This window comes from Canis aureus, chromosome 10 (genome assembly GCF_053574225.1).
Source record: "Canis aureus isolate CA01 chromosome 10, VMU_Caureus_v.1.0, whole genome shotgun sequence".
Classification (NCBI taxonomy): Eukaryota; Metazoa; Chordata; class Mammalia; order Carnivora; family Canidae; genus Canis; species Canis aureus.
Window position 1 is genome coordinate 69,552,344 of NC_135620.1, and position 20,157 is coordinate 69,572,500.

General features: G+C 48.5%; 1 protein-coding gene and 1 long non-coding RNA gene across 9 annotated transcripts; one reads left to right on the forward strand and one right to left on the reverse strand.

Annotated features, from left to right (window-relative positions):
- Window positions 1-1,418: 1,418 nt before the first annotated feature.
- Window positions 1,419-10,482, reverse strand: RNF183 (ring finger protein 183). Of its 6 annotated transcripts, none has more exons than XM_077912986.1 (3): window positions 9,552-10,482; window positions 5,526-5,603; window positions 1,419-3,543 (listed from the first exon to the last, which is right to left on the reverse strand). In XM_077912986.1, the coding sequence occupies exons 2-3, from the start codon at window positions 5,558-5,560 to the stop codon at window positions 2,949-2,951; spliced, it is 630 nt and encodes a 209-aa protein (XP_077769112.1). In that variant the 5' UTR covers window positions 5,561-5,603; window positions 9,552-10,482; the 3' UTR covers window positions 1,419-2,948. The 6 variants fall into 6 exon arrangements, with proteins under 6 accessions (XP_077769112.1, XP_077769115.1, XP_077769111.1 ...); XM_077912989.1 differs by lacking the exon at window positions 5,526-5,603 and adding an exon at window positions 8,160-8,290; XM_077912985.1 differs by lacking the exon at window positions 5,526-5,603 and adding an exon at window positions 4,205-4,405 and having other exon boundaries at window positions 9,552-10,481.
- On the forward strand, window positions 5,924-17,025 carry LOC144322696 (uncharacterized). Of its 3 annotated transcripts, none has more exons than XR_013388334.1 (5): window positions 5,924-6,255; window positions 8,067-8,283; window positions 14,216-14,382; window positions 15,040-15,193; window positions 16,107-17,025. It is a non-coding gene; the product is annotated as an uncharacterized LOC144322696 (long non-coding RNA). The 3 variants fall into 3 exon arrangements; XR_013388335.1 differs by having other exon boundaries at window positions 5,926-6,255; window positions 8,064-8,283; window positions 15,081-15,193; XR_013388333.1 differs by having other exon boundaries at window positions 5,930-6,255; window positions 15,081-15,193.
- Window positions 17,026-20,157: the final 3,132 nt, after the last annotated feature.

Here is a 20,157-nt window from a genome sequence, read left to right on the forward strand (position 1 = left end):
ATTAAACTTTTTTTGGGGGGAGGAGGGGTTGTTCCAAGAGATTTAGAGGTAGCAATCAGATGAACATGTTTCACGTAAGCCTTTGGCAAAACAGTTCCCTTGGAGAATATACATTACTTCATTGTAAGGAGGCAGTCAGCTGAGGAGCATAAATTAGATGTAGCGTTTTGTACTAGTGAGATAAATAGCAGAGCCACCACTTAAAAGGACACTTACTGCCAAAAAAAAAAAAAAAAAAGGACACTTACTGCCTAGAGACTGCCAGGTATGTTCAGACACCTCGCTTAATCCTCCCAATCTTCTGAGTTAAGTGTTACTCCCTTTTTACCAACAAAAATCAAAGCTCAGAGAACTAACTTGCTCAGGGCTACCCTGTCAGTGGTAGAGCCTTGTCTTCTGCCTGTGAGCTTAGGAAGAGATTGCACAGGGCTTTACTGAGTGTGTTGGCAGCACTGGCTGGACAAAACGAGCAGTCTGTCCCAGCATGGCCTATTTGCCCTACAAAGCCTGAGCTAATTTTTAGCCCTCTATCTGGGATACCTTCCTTGTGATGAGTCTTAGTTAACTTCATGCCACAGAGTCACAGGATGTCACTGCCTCTGTCTCCTGAACTAAATAAAAGGCACCGTAGGGTTACTCAGCAGGAACTATTTGCACTTGGATCCATGTTCTGTTGTGTGGAACTGTCTTTAAGTATTGCAGCGTGTCTTAGCATCCCTAACATAGGGAGTAGTGGAAGCCAGAAACAGAACCCACCCCTTTCATTGGAATATCAAAGATGCTTCCAGTCACTTCTGCATGCCACAAGGTTAGAATAGCTGAGTGTGAAATTATGACTCTTGAATATATCCTTCTCTGCCCCCCAAAACTCAAACCTCAATATTTTCCTTGTTTGGTGGGTGTATTAGCCACTCAAAGAGCTACTCCCAATTAGAATTTTACTAAACACCATTTCCTGGCTACTGAGCTGGAACAAGACAGCTAAACCTGTGGAACCTCAGTTTCATCTGTGGATAGGGATGAAGCTTCCTTACTCTGAGCCGTAAGCACTAGTGCAGAGGCAGGTGGTCCCTCCCAGGCTTCACCCAGCTCCTCTCCCTTTCCTCGTGGCTCAGAGCACACGGGGAGATCATTGCCTGATTCACTTGCCACAATGTTAAGGAGCCAAGGACGTGTAAAGAAATGAAGTCAGCAGGGAGAGATTGAGTCCCAGCATTAGTGTAATTACCTTTGATGGCGCAACTGGAGAGAGAGGTGTTGGTCCCCTGGTGGGACACGTAGGTGGCTTCCCACTTTTGTAATGGAGAATTTTCTTCATGTTGGTGCTTAACACCATGTAGTCTTACTATGAAATACAGGTCTTGGCTATTTTGGAATATCCTGTACATCAAGATCCCTTAAGAATTTATAGAAGCCAGTTCCATTAAGCAGAAAATTTTATTTAGAGCAAATAAAACTGACTCAGTTTCTGATCTCTGAAAGTTACTTCCACAAATCAACATCTTCTCATAATGGTGATAATGTTTTAACCACTTCGAGACTGTTCCAGAGCCCTGGGCCCACCGGGCAATATTAAAACGGGAAGCTGGGCGGGGCAGCCCGGGTGGCTCAGCGGTTTAGCGCCGCCTTCAGCCCAGGGTGTGATCCTGGAGACCCGGGATCAAGTCCCACATCGGGCTCCCTGCTGGAGCCTGCTTCTCCCTCTGCCTGTGTTTCTGCCTCTCTCTGTGTGTGTGTGTGTGTGTGTGTCTCATGAATAAATTAAAAAAAAAAAAAAACTGGAAGCAGAAAGGGTTTTAGACCCTGCAGAGAGCGACTTGTAGTCAGCCGAAGCATCTGGTTTGCCTTGGTTCTGTCACAGAAAAATGAAGACCAGGGTCTCCTGTCTGCATGGCTTGGGATGGAAGCTAAGGCTTCTAGTTTCCCTCTTGAGGTCAAAATTCTATTGTCTGGAGGAGGGAAGTCAACTCTACCCAACATCCAGGCTTAATCGGGGCCTCTGCACCTGCCAGGAGGAATAAACACCTTTTCTCCAAATCCTAGATTTTTTTCGATCCACTGACCCTGGTTTCTTTTCACCTTTAAACTTTTATCCTCTTAACACTCCACAAACCACATACTGACAAGAGGTTGTCTTGTACAAGAAGCAGCTGAGTGAACATGCCGTCCTTGCTGGTAAAGGCTCTGTCACCCATGGGTAATCCCACCCTTACCTTCCTCTAGTTCTGACAACGTCAGCCAAATAAGTGATAGTCAAATGAGTAAGTGCAGGAATTCGTGAATGTGCACCCATTTTTTTTCCCTAGGACTGGTGACAAGACTTCCAAAGAGAAAACTGAAAGACAAGGCATACACATTTGCTCACAGAATTGAGGCTCATTTTCCAAGATTTTAGCAACACGTAACAAAAAAAGCAACTCAAATGTGAACTGAGTTCAAAGCAACTGTGTTGAGAAATGCAACTTTCCCTCTGGGCTCGTCAGGCCCCTGGATACATGGTCCAGCCCTTTGGCACAAATTGCTCCATAGCCCTATGATCACAGATCTGCTTCTCTGCCCTTCTTTGGCCCCGTGGCTCACACCAAGTTCTCTTCAGGTCTTTTCCCAGCCTTTTAACTCTCAGAGGTTCTCCTAGTAGGGATCTCTGTTCCCAGAGCAACCACGTGGACTAACTGTAGAAATGAACAATACTACAAAGGAAGACCACCCCCAGTGAGGCCCTGCAGTCCCCATCTCCAGCTGCAGTCAAGAGAGGCTTGGTTCCAGGGCTTCTGGGTGGCTCAGTGGGTTAAAAGTGTATGACTCAATAGCTTGGATCTTGATCTCAGGGTCATGAGTTCAGGTTTCGCATTGGGCTCCGCACTGGGCATGGAGCCTCTTTAAAAAGAATTTTAAAAAATTATTTAAAAAAAAAAAAAAAAGCTTGGTTCTTTGTCCAGAAACAATGCTCACCCCACACCCCAAAGGAATTGCTTGGTCCAAAAGATGGAGAAGATGAGCAACAGAGTAACACTGAGGATAACAGCCATCAGGTAAGCAAAGATCCGGAACTGAGGGTTGCGGAAACACTCCCTCGGAGAGTAGTGGCTGGGGATGGGAACGGGCAGAGACCTGGTGGCAGGGCCCATGTCCTGGGGGGGCCCAGTTTGGCTCCCGGGCTCAGGGCCTAGGTCCAGCGTATAGACCCGGGGCTGGCGCAGGAAGTAGCGGCTCTTGGGCTGGTCCTTGAGACAGAGCTGGTGGCCTTCCAGGATGACGTGGTGGGGCTCCAGGCGAAGCAGGGTGAGCACGGCAGTGTCCGTGGGCAAGTCCGTGACGGGCTGCCCAGAGGCCAGCACGGTGGGCTGGCGACAGAGTGGGCACAGCAGCCGGCGCCGGGCTGGAGTCACCAGGCTGAGGTGGGCCAGGCATTCCACGCAGAAGGAGTGACAACAGTCCAGCACCTTGGGGGTGTGAAATGTGTTGTTGAAGGGGTTCCAGCAGACAGGGCACTCGGGCTCCTGGCCCTGCCGCTCCGCCATCCTCAGGTCAGACACGGGCGGCCTGGCAGAAAGGGAAAAGGAGCAAAGGGACACCCGTGGAGCTCCATCCCGGTGCCTGGTCCTAGGCTACGGGATCTGCGCGTTGTTAAAAGATACGGTCACCCACATTTCACAGATGAAAAACCTCGTTTCAAACCATGGAGCAACCTGGCCCCCATCACCCAGTTCCCACGCTGCAGAGTTGAGTGGTGCTCCTGCAGCGACGCCCCAGCAGGGCAAAGGCCCGAGGCACCCCCCATTAATGAGCTGCCACTGACCGAGGCTGCCCCCCGCTTGGGAAGTGGAAACAATGCTCCTTGCGCTCCGTGGCACTGCCCTGGACTCCTCGGACTCCAGGGAGAGGGAGGGAGCCGGTCTGTGGTCTGTGTTGTGGGGCAGAGATGGCCTCTGTGACCTCCCTGGTCTGCCCCTCGTCTGGGGACAAATGCCAGGCCGTCTTTCCCTCCTCCCATGGGGCTACAGGGCCAACCCTCCAGAGCCCACCTGCCCGGTCTTTGGGGGGCAAAGAGTGGTCCTGGCAAGGCTTTTCCCCTCGACCTGGGAGCTTGGCGAGGCTCCCTTGCCTGGGTCCCCAGATCAGCCCTTCAGGAGCGTCCCAATACGTGGCCTCCCCTCTGGCTGCTCCTCCCTCCTTTTGTCCCCGGAGACCGCAGGGCACCCACCTGGGCTTCCTGGGGACGGGGGTGGTCAGGCTGCCCGACAGACCCGAGGCTCCGTCTCTCCCTCTCCAGAGTCCACAGAGCTTTGGGAGCCCGCCTCCTCTCCACCAGCCACCAACCCCGGGGCCCGTCTCCATGGCAGCACACACGCAGCACCTGCAGCTGCCAGGTGGCCCGATGTTGCAGCCTCCTGAGCGCACCTGCCTGCAGCAAAGGCCACAGAGCTTGCCTGGGCTCGGGCTGGGGAGTGGGGACCAGAGTTCCCCCAGGGCGTGGCGAACAACCAACCCTGGAAGCCAAACATCTGCGAGATTGTGGGCGGTCTCTTCAAGCCCTGGGATCTATGGCCTGGGAAGGTAGGGGCGGCAGGTGCCTTCGAGACTGCGGAGACAGTAAGGGAACCTCTGGGCTTCTCTCCTGGGCCCTCATTTCTTTTCTCAAATGGCTAAAGCCTCCTCTTCACACAAAGAGGCTGCCTACCCTGCACTTCACCCACCGCACAGCCTAAAACCTCTGCACCCCAGACTCAGCAAATTTGTTTATTTTTAAGCAACATCTACACCCACCGTGGGGCTTGAACTCAGGACCCCGAGATCGAGAATCGCATGGTCCTCCAACTGAGCCAGCCAGGCCTCCCCTTTCCCTGATCATCTGATGTGCCCAAGGAGCTGCAACCACACAAGTCTTGCTGCCATCTCCGTTCTTAGAACACAATCGGCCTGGCCAGCAGTGACCCTCCGAGGTCTGAGAATCCAAAGGGGGCCATCTCACCACCCTTGGGGCCTTAAAAGGGGGAGTCAGGCAGGAGGAGAGCTCCAGCCCCACTTCCCCATTTCAACCAGAAATATCTAGCTTTTCTCCTATCGATCACCTAAGTTGAAGAGTTGAGCTGCTGAGGGGAAAAAAAAAAAGCTTAAAAACCACTTCTCCATCCTAACCACTCACTTTGCAGATGGGAGGCAAGAAGTGACTCAGCCAAGGTGCCCCAGCCAGGCAGTGGTATTGCCTGCTCAGGCGTGTCATGAACTACATGGGAAGTGTCTGCATCCCCTCGGGAGAGTCCCCACCGTGAGTCTCTCTCTCTCTCTCTCTCTCTCTCTCAGGAATCCCAAGGCTTGGGGGAACCAAGGCTTACTCGTGCCCCTCATATGGCACCGACTGAGTTGAAACCAGATGCAAAACCTGCTTATGCTCTCATGGCCACGGCTTCCTGGTTTTCTCCTAGACTCCTGTCACTGCTCACGTAGGGAGGAGGAAAGGAAGGTAGGCAAAAGGAGGAGGGAACCCCTCTGGCCTGAGCTGGGAGTCTGCTGAGGATCCTTACCTACGAAGGCCTTCTTCTGTGGACCATGCATCCATCCCACAATTAGTAAGTTGTCAAGTACCCACTGCGTGTCAGGAGCTGTGCAAGGCACCAGGTAAATAATGGTGACCCAGAGAGGCATGGCTTTGACCTCATGACATTTAGAGTACAATGAGGGGAAAAGACCTCTAATGAGCAGTGGGCGATAAATATATAATCTAATGCAGGGATCCCTGGGTGGCGCAGCGGTTTGGCGCCTGCCTTTGGCCCAGGGCGCGATCCTGGAGACCCGGGATCGAATCTCATGTCGGGCTCCCGGTGCATGGAGCCTGCTTCTCCCTCTGCCTGTGTCTCTGCCTCATTCTCTCTCTCTCTCTGTGACTATCACAAAAAAAAAAAAAAAAAAAAAAAATCTAATGCACATGCTATAAAGGGCAGAGAGGGACATGGACTTAGGGAACGGGCTCCATAGGAAACCAGCAGGCAAGGTTGCGGCAGACAGGTGGTCTGAAAGCTGAGTCTGCAGGACGACAAGGAACCAGCCACGCAGCGTGGAGGAAGGACATTCCCGGCCAAGGGAACAGCATGTACCAAAGCCCCAAGGTGAAAAAAAGGCTCTGCCAGATGCAGGAAGTGAAAGAAGCCTGAGGTGTAGTGGGAGGAGCAGGAGCAGGAAAGTGGCTCAGGGAAGAGCCAGCCTGGGAGAGGCCAGCCCTGGGAGCCGGGATCACAGCTGGATTTAATTCAAGGGGTGAGTATGGGGTGGGGGACAGGGCCTCATCCTCTTTCCATTGTGTTTTTAATTTTTTTAAACAATTTTTTTGTTTATTTCAGAGAGAGAGAGTGCAAGCACCACAGGGGGAGGGGCAAAGGGAGAAGCAGAGTCCACGCTGAGCCTGGAGCCCGACATGGGACTCGGTCCCAGGACCCTGGGATCATGACCTGAGCCAAAGACAGATGCTCAACCGATTGAGCCACCCAGGTGCCCTCTTCTTTCCATTTTTTTTTTCTTTCCATTTTAAAAACACCATTCTAGGGGTACCTGGGTAGCTCAGCGGTTGAGCATCTGCCTTTGGCTCAGGGCATGATCCAAGGGTCCTGGGATCTTGTCCCACATCGGGCTCCCCATGGAGAGCGTGCTTCTCCCTCTGCCTGTGTCTCTGCCTCTCTCTGTGTGTCTCTCATGAATAAATAAATAAATTCTTTAAAAACAAAAAAAACACCTTTCCAGGGGTGCCTGGCTGGATCAGTCGGTAGAGTGCATGGCTCTTGATCTCTGGGTTGTGGGTTTGGGCCCCCTGTTGGGTGTAGAGATTACTTAAAAATAAAATATTTAATAATAATAAAATCAAAACACCATTCCAGCTTCAGAGCAGAGAACAGACTAAAAAGAACAGAGTGGAAACAAAAGACCATTAGGGACTTGATCATTCAGGCTGGGCTGGTGGTGCTTGACTTAGACCAGGCTATGGCAGAGCAGATCAAAGGGATGGAATAAAAACCATCTCTGGAGATTAAGTCAAACGCACTTCCCAAAAAGCCATGTTGAGGCTCATGCCCCCAGATGTGCTGCTTCTATTGGGGCAGGATCCCAGTTAAGTTGCTTAACCTGTGCCTCAGGGTCTTCTGAAAAGGAAAAGTAGTCTGTCTGAGGGTAAAGCTCGTGGAGCCTGGCACCCGGCAAAGATCATATATGAAGTGGTTGCCGGTATCCCTGCAAATGGATTTGAGAGAGAGGAAGGATCAAGGTTGGCTTTGAAGTCATGAAAGAGGTTTCTGCGTTCAGTTCTGAGGAGCTCCGAATTCCAGAGAGTGTCTGAAGCAGACCTTTTAGTACTTCACTAAAAGCCTTGAAAGGTAATAGCCTTGATCCAGCAGTTTCCCCACTGGAAATCTGTCCCATGGTAATAACCAAGGACCTGTGCAAAGGCTTGATTGTAGGGACGCTCGTAGAAGCACGTCTCTAATGGACAAGTCTGGAAAAGTACATACTCATTCAAGAGTGAGACATGAACTAAAGATATTCTGCTCCAGATACATAAAGAGACATTCTGCAGCCTTTAAAATGATGTGATAAGGGGTGTCCGGGTGGCACGGTTAGCTGAGCACCCAACTCTTGGTTTTGGCTCAGGTCATGATCTCAGGGTTGTGAGATCGAGCCCCACGTAGGGCTCCATGCTCAGTGTGGAATCTGCTGGAGAGTCTCTCTCCTTCTCCCATCGGCCCTCCCTTTCCCTCTCTCCCCAGTAAATAAATCTTTTTAATAAATGATGTGATAAAATATCTATTAATGTGGAAATATGTTTGTGATATGTCATTAAGCAAAAAGAACCAGTAATAAAACCGTAGCATAATATTATTCAATTATCCAGTATATGTGTGCAATGGAAACATGCCTGGAAAAACAAACATCAAAATGTCCACAGTGGTTATCTCTGGGCATAGAGAACAGGTGGGCTTTGGTTGGTTGTTTTAAATTCTCTTATCTGAAAATTCTAACTTTACAATATTACAGTAAACTCGTATTACTACCCTTAAACATCTCCCTTTCCCCAAAAGCAGACCTACATTTTCTGAAGTTCCATGGCCAAGGCTGGAAAAGGCCATTCAAGAGGAGGAATAATCACTGTTTTGCCTCAGCACCTGGGCCCTTACCTGCCAGTGTCCCCTCGGACGTCCACTGCTGTTTCAGGAGCAGCAAGTCAGAGTCCAGCGTCCGCCGGAGGGACTCTGGCCATGTATCCTCCCACCAGTCACCCCCGAAGCCATCTCAGCAACAGTACGTCCTAGACACCACCCCAAAGGGATCACTTGGGTCTGTGAGCAAGTCACCCAAATATTGTTTGTAGCATCCCCTCAAAGTTTTTACCCTCAAGAGGAGAGAGATGAGGAACTAGCATTTTTTTAAAAGATTTATTTATTAGAGAAAGAAAGAGAGAGAGCAGGGAGGAGGGGCAGAGGGAGAGGAAGAGAGAGTCCCAAGCAGACTCCCCGCTGAGCATGGAGTCCATCGCAGGGCTCGATCCCATGACCCTAAGATCGTGACCTGAGCTGAAACCACGAGTCCATGGCTCAACTGACTGAGCCTCCCAGGTGCCCCAAGAGCTAGCATTTTTACAGGACCTCACAGTTTACAAAAAAGGGCCCTGGTCCTGGGTAGGATCTAAGTGAGGCAACTCACATCTACATTTTATGATTGCCTTTTACAATTATTTTTCCATCTGCATAAGGCCATTTGGTTTGGAAGGGGTTTTTCCCCAATTATTTATGTATTTAATTTATGTTGTTGTTATTTTTTAAGTAATCTGCACGCCCAGTGTGGGGCTTGAACGCACAACCCCGAGATCAAGAGTCACATGCTTTACCAACTGAGCCAGTCAGGTGCCCCAAAGCCATTTGATTCTTTGAAACCACCCTGTAAAGGAAGCAGGATAGGGAGTGGGAAGTGGGCTTTGGAACCAGACTTTTATCTGCTCTGTGGTCTTAGAGAAATGGTTTATGCTCTCTGAGCTTCATTTTTCTTTGAAAAATAGGCAAATAGGGATCCCTGGGTGGCTCAGCGGTTTAGCACCTGCCTTTGGCCCAGGGCACGATCCTGGAGTCCTGGGATCGAGTCCCGCATCGGGCTCCCGGCATGGAGCCTGCTTCTCCCTCCTCCTGTGTCTCTGCCTCTCTCTCTCTGTCTATCATGAATAAATAAATAAATAAATCTTAAAAAAAAAAAAAAAGAAAAGAAAAATAGGCAAATAATCCCACCTTAAAGGCTTGCTGTGAGGAAGGGTTAATATCTGTAAGGAGCCCAGCAAAGCACAGCAGGTGCTTGGTACACAGCATGATAGATGCACACCCATTTTATAGATGGGGACACCACGGTTCAGAATGTGAAGTGGCTTTGCTTAGGGCTTCACAGCTAGAGAACGACTGGGCTGGAAAGCTGCTCCCAGGAGCCCTGCCTCCCAGGCCAGTATTCATGTTGGCCGACAGCAGTGCCTCTCAGGACTCCAGTGAGTCCCACCCGTCCCTCCATGACCCCCTGTGGCTCCTCACCTGCTTCTCAGAGTCTCCTCGTCCAGTCCCCAAGGTGGCCCTGCAGCATGTGCTCTGCGCTCTCACTTCTTTTGGGCCTGGTTTCCAGGCAGCTGTGGGCGGGTCTCATTTGCATGGGTGTTGTGGCAGCTCCCGGCCAGCTCTGTTTCCCTCTTCCTTCTGATGACTTTGGACTGTCTATGCTCATGGGGGACAGCCCGGGAACTTTGGTTTTTCTCTTCCTCCTGTGAGTCACTCTTGCTTTTTCTCTAAGGGGGTCAAAGTCCCTCATCCTTGCAGACCTCGGTTCTGTATTGGGTTGGTTTCTTGCCATGTCTGACTGCACCGCCTAGGCTCACAGCCAGCCTTACTCTGATGGAAGGCAGGGCATCTCTGAAGCCACTTCCTGCCCTCAGCCCAGACAGCCCCTCCCTACCGTGAGCCCCCACCACCAAAATATAGAGAGCTCTTGCAAAATATTCCGAAAAAGGCAAATCATCCAACAGAAAAACAATCAGGGGAGAGTTCTTTAAGCACAAGCATGAAGAGCCTGGGTCAGTCAAGTGGGTCATTGGGGTCAGAGTCAAGTCCTTGCTCAGAATCCAGACTCTACTCCCTAGTAATGGAGATGAGCAAATTGACTTCTCTAAGCTTTGGTTCCCTCCCTTGAAAACTGGCATCATGATTTTATCTTGATCTACAGATTAAATGAAATAGCACTTGTAGGGATCACGGCACAGTGCCTGGTACATGGTAGCACGCAGCCAATGTTAATAAAACTGTTATCATCATATGATCAGGCAAGTTACCAAATATTCACGTAATTGCTCAACCTCGTTTACAATGAGAGAAACTAGAATTTAAATAAGACCCTGATTTTGAAAGACATTTATTTTAGGGGTGCCTGGGTGGCTCAGTCAGTTGGGTATCCAACTCTTGATTTTTTTTTAAAGGTTTTATTTATTTATTCATGAGAGACACAGAAAGAGAGAGAGGCAGAGACACAGGCAGAGGGAGAAGCAGGCTCCCTACAGAGCCCGATGCGGGACTCGATCCCCATGTCCCAGCTCAGGGCATGATCCCATGATCATGCCCTGAGCTGAAGGCAGACCCTCAACCGCTGAGTCCCCTCCAACTCTTGATTTTGGCTCAGGTGGTGATCTCAGGGTTGTAGGATGGAGCCTGCATCAGCAGGAGTGCATTGGAGGGCACGCTGGGTGGAGCCTGCTTATAGGATTCTCTCTACCTCTGCCCCTCTCCCACTGGCACACGTGTCTTCTCTAAATAAATAAAGACACTTATTTTAATATCTGTCAGTCTGATGGGGGCGGGGGAGGACTCAGCACTATTATTAAAAGTAATGGTGGCAGTTTTCTGCGTGCTTCTGATCTGTAAGAGTGAGTGCTCCCAGCAATCCCAGGAAGCACCGTGCCTACCACAATATGAAATCCTGAAAGTCAGGGTCTTTTCCCTGCTCTCCCGTGGATAAGGAATCCGAAGCTCAAAGCAAGTAAGGGATTTATTTGCCCAGGTTCTCATGAGAACCACTTAATAGCTGCGAGTGCAAGTCTGACTCTGAAATTGGGCCACTGCCTGGACCCTCTCCCCAAAATGTGTCCACGCAGCCCATCTCCAGTTCCCTCTCACATTCTCTGTACTCAGGACCCTCTTCTTTTATTCCTTCACTGACCTTTTAAATGGGGTTTGGAGAATAAACAAGTTAAATAAATGGATTTGGAGGTATGATCAATTGCCCTAGTCCCGTCATTTTCTGGTTTTAAAATTATTTTATTTTTTTAAAAGATTTTACTTTTGGGACACCTGGGTGGCTCAGCGGTTGAGCATCTGCCTTGGGCTCAGGGTGTGACCCGGGGGTCCAGGGATCAAGTCCCACATCAGGCTCCCTGCATGGAGCCTGCTTCTCCCTCTGCCTGTGTCTCTGCCTCTCTCTCTCTGTCTCTCATGAGTAAATAAAATCTGAAAGAAAGAAAGAAAGGAAAGAAAGAAAGAAAGAAAGAAAGAAAGAAAGAAAGAAAGAAAGAAGCATAGATAATACATTCAGTGAATGGTTTGATTTTGCAATGAAAATGTTCTCCCAGCCACCTCATTTCCCTGAAAATTAAGGTATTGTACTGTCAGCTTCTTATGTATTTTTTCAAAAAGGTTATATGGCTACACAAACAGAACTCCTATGGCAAAATGTGTGTTTCTTTTCCTCCTCTTTACACAAATGTACACGTGGTATACAGTGTTGTGCACCTTGCTTTTTTCACTGAACAGGGTACCTGAGAAACCATTCTGTGCTAGTACACAGAGTTTTTTCAGTTTTGGAATGGTTGTATCCTATTTCATTGAATGAGCCGTATAGTACTTAACCGCTCCCCTATTGATCTTATCCTTTCATTTTCAATATAGAAATATTAGTCAGGGGGCAGCCCGGGTGGCTCAGCGGTTTAGCGCCACCTTCGGTCCAGGGCCTGATCCTGGAGACCCGGGATCGAGTCCCACGTTGGGCTCCCTGCATGGAGCCTGCTTCTCCCTCTGCTTCTCTCTCTCTGTCTCTCATGAATAAACACATAAAATCTTAAAAAAAAAATATTAGTCGGAAGAATAAATGTCAAAATGATTGCAGGATTTAGATCATTCTAGAATTGTGTGAAAACGATGCTGTGGACTTGCGTCCCTAAGGGAGATCTCTTGAAGCAACTCTCCTCTTTCTGAGCTAGAGACAGAGGGACGGCCGGAGAGTCCCTGTCAGCTCTGGGATTCTCTGCTTTTCAGTGTCGCTGCTGGTTAACTAAGGTTAGTGGACCTTCAAGACAGTGATTCAGCACAAAGGATCTGGTTTGTATTTGAGAGTTTGGAAGCTACGCTTTCTAGTTTGGCAGCACTCATGCACACCATGTAGAAGTTCATACACCTTGACCTAATAATATAGTTCCCCAGAAGGACCCAAAAGATATATGTGATGATGAGATTTATAACAAGAAATATCTATTTGGTCTTCATTCTATTCCAGGCACCGAGCTCCTAAAACCTTTGGGGTTTCCTAAGGGACAAGAACAACCAAGGTGTCTTTTGTTATGTGAATGTGGCAACTTTTGGAAAGCCCCCAAGGGACCTTAAGGAGGGGGGCTCGTTGCCAGGCCAACCAGCCTTTGATGACAGGGTTGGAACTTTCAATCCAGCCCGAAGAATGCCTCCCCCTGGAGGAAAGAGGAGCTAGAGATTGAATTCAATCACCAATGGCCATAATCTAATCAATCGTGCTGTAGTGAGGCCTCCATAAAAACTGAAAAGGATGGGGTTCAGAGAGCTTCTGGACTGATGAAGCGCGGCGGTGCTGGGAGGATGGCAGGCTTGGACAGGGCCGAGAAGCCGCACGCCCTGGCCCACGTGCCCTGCCTGCCCTTCGCATCCCTCCCATCGGCTGTTCATCTGTAGCCTTCATTATATCCTTTATAATAAGCTGGGAAGGGTAAGTGAATGGTTTCTGAGTTCTGTGAGCCATATTAGCAAAAAAAAAAAATTAATAAATAAGGTTTTTATTTATTTGAGAGAGAAAACATGAGCAGGGGAAACAGCAGGCAGAGGGAGAGGGAGAAACAGGATCCCTGCTGAGCAGGGGGCTCTATCCTCCATCCTGGGACCATGGGATCATGAGCTAAGCCTAAGGCAGATGCTTAACCCACTGAGCCACCCAGGCACCCCAGCTGCGTTGGCAAATTAATCAAACCTAAGGAGTGGGGCATGGGAACCTCTCCCATCTATAGCCAGTTGATCAGAGGTACAAGTGACAACCTGGACTTGCAACTGGTGGCTCAAGTGTGTGTGGTGGGTCGGTGGGGGGATGTCTTATGGGACTGAGCCCTTAACCTGTGGGATCTGGTGCTATCATCTCCAGCTGGGTAGTGTCAGAATTGAGTTGAACTATAGGACATCCAGCTGTGTCGGAGAGAATTGCTCGGTGGTGGGGAAAGATATGCAGGTGCTGGAGTTGGGGTCACAATCAGAGTCGGTTGGAGTTTTCTGCAGCCAGGAAATCCAGGACTCAAAAAGGAAAGCGGGGAATAGTCAGGGTATTGCAAGCATTGAAGTAAAAATGAAATAAGCCACGGCCCTTTTCCGGGTCACTGATTATCTAGTGAGCAAATGCATTATCACAGTGTCTCTGGGTGGTCAAGGCTTGGGAGTACTTTGCAAACAGTGGAAAATTTTTTTGGGAAGATACCCAGGAGAGATAGTGAGGCATCTCAGGAATTTGAGTTGAACTAATTTAGTTCTTGCTTGGGGGGGCTGCGAGGGGGGGAGGTCAGCCAACCGGAAAAGCACCTCATCTAAGCAGGACCTTGGAGCTGGGTGAGTAAGGAGTCATGAGACTTGGTGGAGCCCAGCCAAGGTCTGGAGTGGAGGCACAGGGTGGTATGAACCCATCTGGGCAGGAAGAGGCAACAGAAGGCAGTCGAGGGGCAGCGGAGGATGGATAAAAAGGCAGGTTTTAGCCCAGCGATGATCAGTGTTTAGCAAGGGCAGGGGGCACCTCTCCCTGCGGGCACCACATTGTCATTACTGAGAGCCTCTGGAGTTAAGGACAGTCCTAAGGCAAAGGCATCACCTGGAGATTGTTCGGGAATGCTGACTCCACACCTAGGATGTCATCATTTGCATTTTCATATGATCCTTAGGAGGTTCAGGAACATGTTAAAGTATGAAGAGTCTGGATCTAGGAGAAATAGCCCCACTACATGCTCCTCGGCCTCATCCTGATTACGTTCATGATTCGTTACATTTGACTTCACGAAGACTTCCCAAGGACAGGCCTCCAGGAGGAAGATGTCCTGGCCAGGGCCGGGTGAGCTGCCCCCTGGGAACAGGCATTCCTCTGCCCCTGCCTTAGGGAGTGTCTGTATTAGTTTTACAAGGTCACAATCCCTTATACAAATCCCCTGTTGCCAGATGTGTTTCAGAACTCAGACTTTTTCATATTTTAGGACCATGATATGATGCATTTACTAATATATTAAGGACTCTCCCAGTGGGATCTGAGGTAGCAACCTGGGATCAAATGCTTTAATATTCTGCAATTTATCATACCAGAAAGAGTAAACCTGCTAAGACCAGGTCAATTTTAGTGGCAAATTTAATGAAAAAAACTTCTGTCTTCAGAGTGCAGGTATTTTTATCTTTTTAATCTTTTATTATTTTTTAAGCTCCATGCCCCATGCTCAAACTCACAACCCTGAGATCAAGAGTCACGTGCTCCAGGCAGCCCGGGTGGCTCAGCGGTTTAGCGCCTGCCTTCAGCCCAGGGCGTGATCCTGGAGACCCGGGATCGAGTCCCACGTTGGGCTCCCTGCATGGAGCCTGCCTCTCCCTCTCTCTCTGTGTGTCTGTCATGAATAAATAAAATCTCTAAAAAAAAGAAAGGATGAAGAATAACGCCCCTCCCACACCTGCCACCTGCTATGTGTACAAACACGGAACTGAGACTGGACCGTTCCTTCTCCAGCTGGGCTGTGAATGACACATCTCATCTTTTCCATCCCCCAGACACTCAGCCATGTCGGGGTGGTGGTGGTAACTGGTCCTCAGAAAGTCCGTGGTGTGAGTCGGTTCCAGCACAGCGAGCTGAGTCCTCACATCTATTCTGAAGCCTTACCCAGGTAAGCCCTGCCAGGAAGACAGGGGCGAAGGGCTGGCTGGGGGCTGTTGGTACAAGGAATGTCCAAGTAGTTTCTAGGAAAGTCTCAAAGGCCTTCTCCAAATGCCAGCAGAGAAAGCTCCTGGGCCAAGGTCCATCGCTGCTCTTAGGATGGTGCTTGGCTGACAACACTGGCAGAGGGGCCGTCATGGACTTGAGCATGTCCAGACCAGGAAACCAGGGGCGCCTGGCTGGCTCAGTTGGTGGAGCTTGCGACTCTTGATCTGGGGGTTGTAAGTTCAAGCCCCGTGTTAAGTCTAGGGATTACTTAAAAATAAGATCTTAAGGGACACCTGGGGGGCTCAGTGGTTGAGCATCTGCCTTTGGCCCAGGGTGTGATCCTGGAGTCCCAGTATCGAGTCCCACATAGGGCTCCCTCCATGGAGCCTACTTCTCCCTCTGCCTATATCTCTGCCTCTCTCTGTGTCTCTCATGAATAAATAAACTCTTCAAAAAAAATTAAAAACAGAAATTTATTTTTAAAAATTAAGATCTTAAAAAACAATCAGGAAACCAGAGACCTCCTTCCTCTCTGGGGTTGCAGGAATCGTTTTTCTTCCTCTTCTTTTTTTTTTTTTTAAAGATTTCATTTATTTATTTGACAGAGAGAGAGAGAGAGAGAGCACAAGCAGGGGGAGCAGCAGAGGGAGAAGGAGAAGTAAACTCTCTGCTGAGCTGGGAGCCCCACATGGGGCTCGATCCTAGGACCCCAGGATCATGACCTGAGCTGAAGGTAGATGCTTCACCGACTGAGCCACCCAGGCGCCCCTGCAGGCATCATTTCTGCTCGTCCTTGGGCTTCACCATCTCTCAGTCCCCTCATGGCCCCCTCATCCGTGCTGTAATCTGTCTGCGCTGTTTCCCTTCTTTTGCAGGAGTTTATCAACTCTTTTTGTAATACGTGTCCAACGTAGAAAAACGAGGAAACTCAGATGCATGTAACCATCCTGACACCGGGGACAATGCGAAGTGCTCTTCTGAGGCCTCTGCCCGAATCGAGTAGCATTCCAGTGACAGTCTGTGGGGCGGTGCTGTTACTGTATCACTCTCATTTTACAGATGAAGGCACAAGACACAGAGAAATTAAGTCACTTGCTCCAAGTTGCTGGGCGAAGTGGCAGCCTGGGATTTGAACCAGGCAGCTTGGTGTTGGGAGTCCACACCCTTAACCACCACGCTTCTTTGTATTTTAAATGTAGATTTTTTTTTCATTGATTATTAGGAATATATGGGATCCTTGAACTGTTTGGTGGCCTTTCTTCTACTTGTTGTCTTCCGACATCATAAAATAGTCTTCTACAACCTTTCCTTCAAAAATGAAAGTAGTCTTGCTTTTTGATTGTAAAAGTGATAAAGGAAATGAATTTATGTATAAAGTGTCTCTTCAGGGTTACACCAGTTGCTGGTGACACTGGTTACCTCTGGAGGGAGCTAGATGGAAGGCAGATATGGTTGAGAGGGAGGTGTTTTATCCTATAAACTTCTGTACTCTTGATAGACTATGGGAATGCAGTGCCTATTTCCAAAAATAAGTAAGTTTTAAAAATAAAACTGATTCATCCTCATTGCAAAAAAAAAATCAAATATAGAAAGTAGGAAATAAATTCATCTTTAAAACTCAATACACAGAGGGACGCCTGGGTGGCTCAGTGGTTGAGCATCTGCCTTTGGCTCAGGGTGTGGTCCTGGGGTCCTGGGATCGAGTCCCACAGCAGGCTCTCCGCAGGGAGCCTTCTGCCTGTGTCTCTGCCTCTCTCTCTCTCATGAATGAATAAATAAAATCTTAAAAAAAGAGCCCATGACTTGTTTCACTTAAATCCACTGGTGCATAGCAGACTACCCCAAATATTAGTGTCTTTAAGCAGGGATTTACAATTTTTCATGATGGTGTGGGACGGCTGTGCAGTTTCTCTTCTGATTTCATCTGAGATGGCATCCAGCGGCAGTTTGGCAGGCTCAGAAGGTCCAAGGTCACCTTATTCACACAGCTGGTGGCTCTCAGTTCTTCCCCACCTGGCCAGGTCACCCCTCTGACACGGAGCAGCTCTCCAGGATGGCCAAAGAGAAGCCATGGGCCTTCTGAGGCCCCACCTAGAATTTCACAGCATTTGTTCCTCTGCATTTAAGATTTTATTTATTTATTTATTTGAGAGAGAGAGAGAGGGAGCAGGGGAAGGGCAGAGGGAGGAAAAAAGAGAATCTCAAGCAGACTCCGAGCTGAGCATGGAGCCCGACATGGGGCTCCATCTCACGGCCCTGAGATCAAGCAAAACCTGAGTGGAAATCAAGAGTTGGATGTTTAACCAACTGAGCTGCCCAGACACCCCTGTTCCTCTGCATTTATATTGGTCAAATTAAGTCAAAAGTGCAGATGCAAGGGGTGGGGAAATCGACCTGACCCAGTGATGAGAAACCACCTCACGAAGGGCCACGTGTATAGGGCGGAGAGGAATTTGGGGCTGTGTTTCCCATCTGCCACAAGACAGTAGGAGTCCCTGTATATAAAGCAGAAAAGCAGGCAAAACCAACTTAAGCTGTTCTAGATTCCTTAGCAGCGAGGCCTGGAGGGGAAGATGGGGGAGACCATCTGGGTTCTAGGAGGTCTGCACTTCTTCATCTCGGTTCTGGTTACTAGAGTGTGTTCAGCTTATGGAAAATCAGCAAGCTCTAAACTTAAGGCATCTGAAATTGTTCCCGATTGCTATCCTTGAATTCAACCGTACAAATATAGAGAGTGGCTTATGAAGAATGACGTTCATTCCTCTTTCAGGTCACAGTCTAGCCGGTCGGGATTTCAGGGTTGTTCCATCTTCTCTTGCTGTCCCATCACCACGTCCTCATCTGAATAACTGAAGCTGGGACCCCTGGGTGGCTCAGTGGTTGAGTGTCTGGCTTCAGTTCAGGTCATGATCCCTGGGTCCCAGGATCGAGTCCCACATAGGGCTCCTCATAGGGAGCCTGCTTCTCCCTCTGCCTGTGTCTCTGCCTCTCTCTCTGTGTCTCATGAATAAATAAACAAAATCTTAAAAAAAAAAAAAAAAAAAAAAAGAGCTGAAGCTGGTCCTGGCGGTCTGCATTCCAGCTACTGGCAAGGGACCCAGAGGGGTAATCCCAGATGAACACATTCCTTTGGAACTAATAGAGTAGAAGTTACACACATCACTTCCACTCACAATCCACTGGCCAGAATTTATGCTCACGCCCCTGCCTGGCTGGGAAGGGAGGCTTCGCTGGGCAGCCTGTGCCGGGAAGTGCCAACTTCAGGAAACAGCTAGCAGCCTGCTGCATCTTTCACGATGAAGCTTTTATTATGTGCTCAAAAGGCTACCCAGAAATAGCTAACTTCCTTTTTCACAGTGTTAAAAGATTAAAAAAACACCAACTGACCTGAGTTCTATACTTGTAATGCCTGTGTCAAAGTCAAGGCTGTTATAGACTGGAAACGATACCAGTGTTGACCAGTGTTGAAAACATTACGTTCTTGCTGCTGCCAACGGAAAGTTCAGGAGGTATTTCTTCAGTGACTGTGTACTCAAAACCCCTGGGGAAGTTGATTTAATAATCATTGTTCAGATGTAAGTGATGAATCACTAATTTTTTTTTTTTAAGATTTTACTTATTCATGATTGAGAGAGAGGAGAGGGAGAGAGCAAGTGCATGTGCACACATAGAGGGAGAGGGAGAAGCAGGCTCCTGGAATCACTGAATTCTATTCCTTTTTTTTTTTTTTAAGATTTTATTTATTTATTCATGAGAGACACAGAGAGAGAGAGAGAGGCAGAGACACAGGCAGAGGGAGAAGCAGGCTCCATGCAGGGAGCCCGATGTGGGACTCAATCCCAGGTCTCCAGGATCACACCCCGGGGCTGAAGGCAGTGTTAAACCGCTGAGCCACCCAGGGTTGCCCTGAATTCTATTCCTGAAACCAATATTGCATTGTATGTTAACTAGAATTTAAATTTAAAAAAATTTTTTTTTTTTTTTTTTTTTTTTAGATCTGTTCAGGAAGATAGTGATAATGGGAACTTGTCTGGGACCCCTGGATGGCTCGGCGGTTTAGCACCTGCCTTCAGCCCAGGGCATGTGGAGTCCCGGGATTGAGTCCCACATCGGACTCCCTGCATGGAGCCTGCTTCTCCCTCTGCCTGTGTCTCTGCCTCTCTCTGTCTCTCATGAATAAATAAATAAAATCTTAAAAAAAAAAAAAAAGGAAAAGGAGGGGGGAACTTGTCTGATACTTTTGTGATATCAGTGATATTCACTGTATCACGGTACTTTAGTCGCTGGTAGCTATTTTAACTTTTTTAAGATTTTATTGATTTATTTGAGAGCCAGAGAGAAAGCACGCCTGAGCGGGGAGGGGTAGAGGGAGAGGGGGAAGCAGACTCCCCACTGAGCAGGGGGCCCAATGGTGACTGGATCCCAGGACCCCAGGATCATGACCTGAGCTGAAGGCAGTCGCTTAACTGAGTGCTCTATTTTTATTTATTTATTTTTTAAAGATTTTATTTATTTATTCACAAGAGACACAGAGAGAGAGGCAGAGACACAGGCAGAGGGAGAAGCAGGCTCCATGCAGGGAGCCTGACGAGGGACTTGATCCTGGGTCTCTAAGATCAGTCCCTGGGCTGAAGGCGGTGCTAAACTGCTGAGCCACCCGGGCTGCCCTTTTTTTTTTTCTTTTCTTTTTTTTTTTTTTTTGAGTGCCCTATTTTTAAAGTTTTATTTATTTACGTAATCTCCGTACCATTTGGGACTCCAACCCATGACCCTGAGACTGAGTCACATGCTCTTTTGACTGAGCCAGCCAGGTGCCCCAGCTGGTAGCTATTTCCAAGAAAACAATATTTTAAATACAAATTGGGACCTAAATTATAGACAGTCTAGATTATATGTGAAGAATAGCACTCCAAATTGTATCTTTTC